This window comes from Conger conger, chromosome 2 (genome assembly GCF_963514075.1).
Source record: "Conger conger chromosome 2, fConCon1.1, whole genome shotgun sequence".
Classification (NCBI taxonomy): domain Eukaryota; kingdom Metazoa; phylum Chordata; class Actinopteri; order Anguilliformes; family Congridae; genus Conger; species Conger conger.
Window position 1 is genome coordinate 79,524,078 of NC_083761.1, and position 9,536 is coordinate 79,533,613.

The 9,536-nt window shown below is 45.3% G+C and overlaps 1 protein-coding gene across 1 annotated transcript; it reads left to right on the forward strand.

Moving 5' to 3' along the window:
* Positions 1 to 755: 755 nt before the first annotated feature.
* On the forward strand, positions 756 to 5,034 carry mrpl12 (mitochondrial ribosomal protein L12). The gene is made up of 5 exons (XM_061231507.1): positions 756 to 961; positions 2,400 to 2,592; positions 3,329 to 3,403; positions 3,866 to 4,003; positions 4,362 to 5,034. The coding sequence occupies exons 1-5, from the start codon at positions 903 to 905 to the stop codon at positions 4,476 to 4,478; spliced, it is 582 nt and encodes a 193-aa protein (XP_061087491.1). The 5' UTR covers positions 756 to 902; the 3' UTR covers positions 4,479 to 5,034.
* Positions 5,035 to 9,536: the final 4,502 nt, after the last annotated feature.

Here is a 9,536-nt window from a genome sequence, read left to right on the forward strand (position 1 = left end):
CGCACTGCTGGACCACCTGGTCTTAACATACAGTTGAGTCTAGGGACCAGTTCGCATTAAAATATTGGTGTCTCCGTTTCTCGCCTTCTCCCCCATGATATGAAATGCTGGGATAGGGATTACTTGTTTATGGTTAAAAGGGTTATACGCTGGTAGGACCACAACCTTTTGGTAGGCTGGTGTACAATAACAATTTGCAAAATAACTGGTTCCTGCGATCTAAGGCTGCGATGCAACAACTGGGTTGTATTGAACGGACGACTTTATTATACGTTTTAAATGTACTTTGGAGTTCAACGATTGGAATTATTAAGGCTATAAACGCGCCTGCCAAGGAAACACAGACACTGAAACGGCTTTCGAAAGAATGATCAGGGCAGGCAAAGCTAGTCACGCGTTTACAGCGATTTAAGACAGCCCACCCTCTCCCGAAGGAAAAAGGCACATAGTTCATAGGTCATGCGCAAAAATAGCAGAAAACATGCAGGTTCTAACTTCAAACGATGAAACTATACATTTTTACCATAAAGTTTATATATGTACACATATGCATATATACACTTACATGTATATATATATATACACACACACAAACAAAAGTATAGTGCTGAAATGATTCTGCATATAATTTAGTTCCGATTTACATTAATATGTACATAAGGAAAACACATTTTGTAAATCGTTGCGTTTTCTTAGTTTTTCCCACTAATGATTGCTGACCGAGCTTCTCGTTGTTAATAAAGTTGCATTTTGAAGGGTGCGCGTTGCATTGTGGGTAGGTCAGAGAGAAAAGTGGAGAACGGCATGTGCCGCGTGAGTGTCAGACTAATAGACTGATAGGGAGGTAAAAACGGACCCGGGAACCCAGAACCAAGAAATATTGCATACCCGAAATTACAGACATGTACTGCACCCGACACTGCATTCGGACCGTGCTACGCATCGCAGCACAGACGCAACGGTAAGCCGGAGTGAACCCGAGCCGGTGACATGACGGAACCGCCGGTGCAGCCTTCTATACTGTACCTCACTCAAGGACAGTGACCGAATGGCTATCCAGTTTAGCTTTTTTGCTCATTTGAGCGGCACCTTAAAGTGGGGTTATGATTGTCATTGCCGTGACATTGAACTGGATAATGCGAATGCGAATAGTCATTTAATGTCACTTTTCAGTGTTCATTATTCAAATCTGAAACCCTATCCATTGATAGCAAGTTAGCTTGTTGCCTTGCGGAAATTGTGTGAAGCGAACGTTTGCTAATGTTAGCTGTTGAGGATTGAATGAATAGTTGTCTAGCTAGCTGCATCCCTAGACACCGATATCTTCGTAAGAACGATCACATAATGCAGGTAATAATACGTGTATATGGCTTTTCTTATCCGTACAATAGTCTGATTGCTGGAAAGGAACTCTGGTCCTTGAATTAAGATATGTATACAGACTTACTTATTACCCAGGTCTACGGTTTGTAAACATTAACGTTATCATGGCTAGCTTGTGAACGTTCGAATATTCACTTTTGTCCAGCTTTATGTTTTCTGGATAGTTTTGAACGGACATGAACATGAGTGTTTATGACATAATATACGGGCTTATTTAACTACTAGGTATCCTTGGATTTTAAATTAAAGCAAACCAAATCGCCCAGTTACGTCGCGGGTCCATTTAAGCTCAGCTTTCAAGGGGGAAGTCTCCATTCTAAGACCCGTGTTAGTCTCGGCCTGGAAAGCCTGCATCCAGTGATCATTTGGTCCAAACCGGGTTCTCACCATGGAGGCACTAACGTCTCTCTCCGGTCTTAGTGGAGCCTGGCAGTGCAGAGCCGAAATTGTGTCACTGTTACCCCTGATTATACACCAGCAGGCCCTGTCGTGCCCTTACACAAGCACAGCTTTAGGAACATGGTGAGAAAAGTGACCGAGCCACAGATGCTGCTACTGGGCTAACCATGGCTCACAGCTACCCAGCTACTCTGTATTAAGTGCCTGCAATGGCTTCTGGGACAGGCCTGGTGCTCATTTATGGGGTATATAAGGTTTGACCTTACCAAAGACACTTTTCTAAATCCCCCCCCCCCCCCCCACATTTTTATTTCCCTCCTCGTTTCACCTGGTTTGACAAGTCGAAAACTAATGAAGCCCCTTCCATGGACGTTGTCAGTGCATCATGTCTGTGATTGGCTCAGACATTCTGCAATCAGTCCTCTGTGTTCTAGAACGTGGAATCCTGGCACCTAGAATAGTAATCTCCTCCTCCCCAGGCTGGTTCAGACTGCTCTTTTACATAGACCAATTTTGGGCGTTCAGTGAGACAATGAGACCCCATGACCAGTCAGTCATGATGATGATGATGATGATGATGATGATGATGATGAAGGCGCGCTCCACTCTCTCCCCAGGCGGGCCACGAGGACCCCCTTGCTGTGCGGTCTGAGAGCGTTGAAGACCAGCTCCGCCTGCCTGTCCGATGCAATCGCTGCCCCCCAGTTTGACGGAGCACCAAAGAGCTACTCCCCCAAAATCCAGCAGCTGGTCAACGACATCGCCGGCCTCACGCTGCTGGAGGTGTCTGACCTCAACGAGCTGCTGAAGGTACTGTATCTGGGGACATAGTGTGACTAGAGTTAGTCTACTCATTAAAAGAAATGGGAGGTCGGAGCGGTTGTCTGGCAGTCGGAGGGTTGCTGGTTCAATCCCCTGCCCTGGGTGCGTCAAAGAGTCCTTGAGCAAGACACCTAACCCTGACGAGCCGGTTGGTGCCTTGGTTGTCTGGTGTGTGAGTGTGTGCAAGTGCATGGGTGAATGAGAAGCATCAATTGTACAGTGCTTTGGTTAAAAGCGCTATATAAATGCTGTCCATTTACCGTTTGCATTGTGTGAGTAAAATGAATCTACAGTCAGATGCACATAGAAATGAAATGGTTTCCCTTGTTAATATACACTGCTCAAAAAAATTAAGGGAACACTTAATCATCACAGTGTAACACCAAGTCAGTTAAACTTCAGGGATATCAATCTGTCCATTTAGGAAGCACAATGATTTTGAATCAATTTCACCTGCTTTGGTGCAAATGAAAGTGACAACAGGTGCAATGGAGATGCAAAAGCAAGACAAGCCCCAAAAAGGTAATGGTTTTGCAAGTGGTGGCCACAGATAATTGCTCTCTCCTTCCTGACTGATTCTTCTCTAGTTTTGTGTTCTGCTAGTGTCCTTGTCACTACTGGTAGCATGAGGCGGTACCTGCAGCCCAATTAGGTTGCGCAGGTAGTCCAGCTCCTCAAGGCAGACTGGTGTGCCCCCTGTAAAATCTCTCCGCTCTCCCCCCAGAAAACCCTGAATATCCAGGATGTGGGTGTGATGCCCATGGGAGCCGTGGCAGCAGCGGCCGCACCTGCAGCCCCGGTGAGCCCCCGCTCCCCCGCTCCTTCTGCACTTCTGCCTTACTACTGTCTGTATGTGTGCACTTCTGTTTGTGTGCGAATGTGGCGTGTGATTGTGTGTTTTAAGTGTGTGATTTACACAGGGTGTGTAACTAGTGTTCTGCGTATCTTTTCACTACCCGCTGTTCATGATGTGTGCTCTTGATTCATGATTCAAGGTGCAGGTAAGGCCGTTTATATGCATGTGCGATTCATGTGTGTTTTTTGCACATTTGAGTTTGTGTGTACATTCTCACTCTTGTACTTGTGTTTTGCACAATCTTTCTCCTTGTGCGCGTGTGTACGTGTGCCTGTCTGTGTGTGTGTGTGTGTGTGAATGTGTGCGTGTGTGCGTGTGTGCGTGTGTGTGTGTGTGTGTGTGTGTGTGTGTGTGTGTGTGTGTGTGTGTGTGTGTGTGTGTGTGTGTGTGTGTGCGTGCGTGCAGGCCGCAGAGGCAGAGGAAGTCCCGGTGAAGAAGGCGCAGACCCACTTCACAGTGAAGCTGACAGAGCTGAACCCCACAGATAAAGTCAAACTCATCAAGGAAGTGAAGAACTGCATACAGGGCCTCAACCTCGTACAGGTACGCCTGCACTCTGTCTGTCTGTATCTGTCTGTCTCAATGCCTGCAGTCTATATGTCAGTCTATGGCCAGCCCAAAACTGACTGTCTGTATGCTGGTCTGTATGTGTACGCCAGCCTTTTTCCATCCAAGTCGTAAAACAAGTCCACACCTGCTGAGCAGGGGCAGGGTGGTATGGCTGCTGGCCAATATCAAGATCATGTACAACAGTATGGTCTATGTAGCACTTTCACCCTGCAAATTCCTTATAGGACTGTCTGCTGCGCATGTCCGTTTCTATTGAAGTAATGTTGTAACGGAGCCCTCTCTCTCCCTCTCCCTCTCTCCCTCTCTCTCTCCCTCGCCTCCTCCCCTCCAGGCGAAGAAGCTGGTGGAGGCCCTGCCACAGGAGATCCGGGCGAACGTGTCCAAAGACGAGGCGGAGAAGCTGAAGGCCGCGTTAGAGGCAGCAGGGGGCACTGTGGTGCTGGAGTGAACCCCGCCCTCATGCCCTTCGTCCAATTATATCCTCTTGTCTTTTTTTTTGTTTTTTTCCCCTGCATCATTTTTTTTATACACAGTGGAATATGTCACGTAATTGGAAGAAAATTGTCCTGTAGTGCCACTATATCAAGAGGGCTCTGAGTGGAAGGAACGGGGCAGGGGGCGGGCTCTCGACCTCAGACTGAACTCGCATTGGCGTAGAGCCTGACCGGCCCGTCACTGTAGCTCCGCCCATCTATCTGTCACCATGTTTAAGAGCTGCGGTCGCCCGGCTCGAAGCGCGGCCGGCTGATTGGCTGTCTGTCCTGTCTGTCAGTTTCTCTGTCTCAGTCCGGTTATGAGGGAGACGGTTACGGCTACCTTTGCCTGTGGTGAAATAAACATTTGACTCCAGGAAGAGCTCAAACATTACCTGAAAATGGAAGGGGGGTCATTGTCCTATCATGTCATGTAATGCTTCATCAAGGAGAAGGCTTCCACTTTTCGTGGGAGAAAGATTCATTGCATTTAGGAAAATAAAATAAAAAATGCCACGATTGTTGAAGAAAGGAAGTACTCTGTACTCGTGTTCGCATAAATTGTCCGTTCTTCGAAAGTGTACTTCTGTTAAAGCCGCACTACCCAAATCGTCCACTTGGGGGCAGATAAGTACTTTTGTTGGATCACCCTCACCATGCATTGGTTTGCTGTGTAAAAGTGATAAGGTGCGTGTTTAGAGGCCGAATGGTTTTTAATATAGATGAAAGTGCAGGAAATGGCTGTGTTCGAAACTGCATAGTAGTATGCAGGTAAGCGATTTCGAAATCGCTTACCTGCCACTGTACATTGTAACTGGGATTGGATCATATGTTTTTATGACTTGATTTTCAGGTCAGTGCACCTGCAATACTGAGAATAACAATGCGATTTGTTTTTAAAACTTTCTTTCAATCATTGTCTCCACGACCCATGAAGCAGTCAGTCCAGAATGACTGTCAGTGAATCCCTCCTGATCACCCTACAGACTGTCATCAGTAAACTGTCATGGCGTAGCATGTAGCCAGGCTAGGTGAAATGTATTCTGAAACCTCCAGCTCTGGAATTCCCTTCCCAACAACCGCTCTTACACAACCTTTTCCCCAAGAGTGTAACTGAGCCAGCCCTGCCTTTGTTGCCATAGTGAATGAAGTCTTGCCCTCTTTCTGCTCACTGTGGCCGTGCCGGCCGCCAGATTTTCATTGCATCAGACGTTGGCGTCTGTCAGCCTGCGGCATCCTGTCGTCTGCACACTTTTGTTCCTGTTTATGTCGCGTGACCAGATGCGACCAACACAACAACAGTGTGAGCGTATGTTTTTGGGGGGGGTTTTTTTTGGGTGGGGGTGGTGCCAACGGGCTTCTGAAGAGGGCCGACGGTGTAGTTCAATGGTGAGGGAACCGATCTTTTAAGCTCACGGTTGCAGGTTGGATCCCCAGGTAGGACGCTGCAGCTGCCCCCTTGCGCAGAGCACTGACTGACTTCAGCCTTTTCCCCCTGCTGTATGAACGGATTGTCTGGGAAAAGTCTCTCCGGATAAGAGTGTCTTACGCCCACGGTTTTTTGTCCTGCTGTAATGTGATACAACATTGGCATTGACACCGGGAGTCTCCATTGTATCGCCCGCACCTGCCCCGGCTAAGAACACTGTCGCTGAAGTGTGCTCGATGCAGGAGCCCTCACAAGCCCGTTTGGGACTACTGTAATCTCCCTGGCTCTCGCAACCAGGAACCTGTGGGATATTAACTAACTAAATCTGTCATTTGGCAGACGCTTTCCACCAAAGTGACTTACAAAAGTGAATCTAGAGGCAAAGATACAATCGCGTAAGTGCCACCGTCAAGGTGTGTGACAAAAAATAGGGGGTAGATTTTTTTGAGAAGTAGTTGTAAGGCAACTAAGGCAACGGACCATCTAACGTATGTTACGTATATTATATTACCTTGGCACAGAAAGTCTCTCGTAAACGCTGACAGTCAACCATAGGGATGTGACCTCTGCAGTTAACAAGACACTGAATTACCCTGGTTAATGGACATCCCAGGTGGACCGTCAAACTTGTACTCTGGTTGTGTTCGGGTAATTATTATACAGCCAAACATCTGATGGGGCACTAGTCCAATCTGAGAGGCTGCTGCACACTCAATGCTTCTGCTCACTCATTCTCAATCCACACCCTGTTTATCGTTTTCTTTTATTTGATTTATTTTTATTTTTATATATCACACAAAGGTTTTTTTTTTTTTACTATGTTTAATGGGACCGTCGCAGCTCAGATAAGGTTGATCCTGTGGTCTTGTGCAACCCACTAGTGCAACCGGGGACGTCTCCATAGCAACAATAAAGGTGTCCGGTGTTTTGGCCCGGTGCGCTTGTGTACTTTTTGATAATACTGTGGAGCAAAACGGTGCGTCTCGGGACTTGTGCCCTGCCATTGTGTCGAATAAACGCTTGCGCCACTGTACAAGCATCGTTTCTTGAACCGTTAGACTCAAAAGAAACGAAATAAAATGGGCAAAAAAACCACATCTCAGTGAGTTAGCTGATTTAAACTAGTCTTTTTGTGGTGAGAAAAAACAATTTGTTTAAGCAAGTAAGATGTTGACACCCGTTAAGTTCATAAAAACCTCACTCCCAAAACCACACAATAGGCTGTTTTATTAACTTTGAAAGAGTTAAGCTGTGTGTGTAAGCCAAGTTATGTAGAAAGCTCACTCGCGTATCTAAATCGCAGTGTTTTAATTAATGAAGTCTACATTATCATTAAAGATGATTAAAACCAGCCTCTTTGCTTTAGTGTTTCAAGTGTAACAGTGACATTGGCTCAGGCGGTAAGAGCAGTTGTCTGGCAGTCGGAGGCTCGCTGGTTCGATTCCCGCCCTAGGTGTGTCAAAGTGTCCCTGAGCAAGACACCTAACCCCCAAATGCTCATGACGAGCTGGTTGGTGCCATGCATGGCAGCTGATTGCCGTTGGTGTGTGAGTGTGTGTGTATGGACAGGTGAATGAGAAGCATCAATTGTACAGCACTTTGGATGAAGGTGCTATATAAATGCCAACCATTTACCATTTGATGATTAGGGAGCCAAGCACAGACTGTATCAGAGTTTTGATATCAAAAAGCAACGCTACTATGAGCCAATGAATTATTCAGAAGGTGTGCCTTTTCTTAGACATTCTTATAACTTCAAGATGCTTTAATGTAATGCCACAGGGTGACTTGGTCGGCCTATCAACAACCATAATTGGAAGCTAACCCTCGTAATATTGGTCCGATTAAATAAAAGGGGAGTGCTGTTAAGGCAGAACCACCCTGTCGTTTTTTCTGAAACTTTGTAGTTGGGCAGCTTTCCGTTAACTGCTGCGAATCATCCCTGAACCCTTCAACTTTCAGGATAATACCACCCTTTGTATGATTACGCCATGCGAATTGTGAAATTGGTATAATTATTTTGATTTCTATCTTTCTGTTTTCTCAAAACCTGATGAGGGATGATAGTACAGGAGAACCTCAGTGCATAGTCATCCTATCATTATGAAACTTTGCAAACCTTTACTCCATATCCAGGAGAGCGTTTTGAGGCAATTCTTTTCTTGTTATAAACCTTAGGGGCAGGTACAGCATCACAAATCTCATTGTCACATCCTGAAAAAACTTGTCTTATTTACAATCTGAAAGAATTATAAAAATATTTTACTTGGTTCAGATTATAGACTGCTTCAAAAATGTTCAAATGTGTAGGCCTAATTTCCGCCATATTGAATAAGGTATGCAAATTACCTAATTTACATAACTTGTCTGAATTTATCTTTTCAAGTCCGTACCTCGTGATAATTTAAGTATGTACCTCTGAAATTATCCAGAAGACCAAAGATGCATTTTCCGTGGAACATAACCTTAATCGCCCCTGGTGAAATTATGAAGCAATGGCCGCATGTTGTATAGCAATCTAAAATGTTTTAAAGTGGCTGAATTTCAAACAGGCAAAATGCTTAAAATACTACTAATCCTGTATGATTTGACAACGCTATATGTAACCGCCCATGATGTTGTCACAAAACAACAGGTTGTCACTTGTGTATCTTGATGGAAGGTCACTCCAAGGTCACTCTGAATGCATGGTTACTCAAATTGCTGCTTGCATCTATATTTTGTTTTGGGATTCCAATTGGTCTGTAGCCTAATTCTAAACTATGGGATTTTATTATACTATAGGCCTATTTCGTTTGAAAGATAGACCCTGAGGATCATTTTTTCCAAAGCTCAATTCGCTGAAAAAATAACAGAGGACATCTGTTGTATATTTACACTGCGCGCGAATCGGACACATAGCATGGGACGTCGGTCCAAAATCCTTGCACTTTAAACAGCTGTGCTCCTCGCTCGGTAGGCCATTAGGCAATAGTTTAACAGGTCGTTCTCTCTCCTTCGCTCACCCCTCACCCACCCACACACACAGAATTTACTAAATTTGGAACCCGTAGCTTACATTCCGCTCAATTTATTTTGTATCTTCCATCTCACGGGATTAACCGCTGCACTTGCGTGCAATATGAATATTGCCATATTTTTTGTCTTAAGTACATTTTCCAAGAAGTTGGTCGTACACCAGCAAATTCAGGCATTAGTTAAGTGTGTGGAGATTGCATGGTTGTGGACCGTTACAATACTGCACGTTTTCCAATCTGGGGATGTTTGTAGAGACGTGCTTCGTGGGTAAAGGGAAGGACTCCGTGTTCAGCAATGGTGCAATGTCAAACCGTGACAGTATATGTCTTCGTGGTATTAGGTTGCAAAGAATGGGTTCTGAAGGCTAGAGTAGAGACCAATGCTGTCACAATCACACTATAGCGCAACGTTGCTTCCCGATAAACTTTTTTTATCTAGCTAGTAGGACGACGCTGTAAATATTTCTCTTAAAGCAGCAACGCATTCTCTCCAGCGTGTCAGTCGGCTATGGGAGTGTGAGCGGCCCCTTTAAGAAGCAAAGGCGCGATGGCGATTACGAAACGAGGGTATGTGGGATTACGAAGAG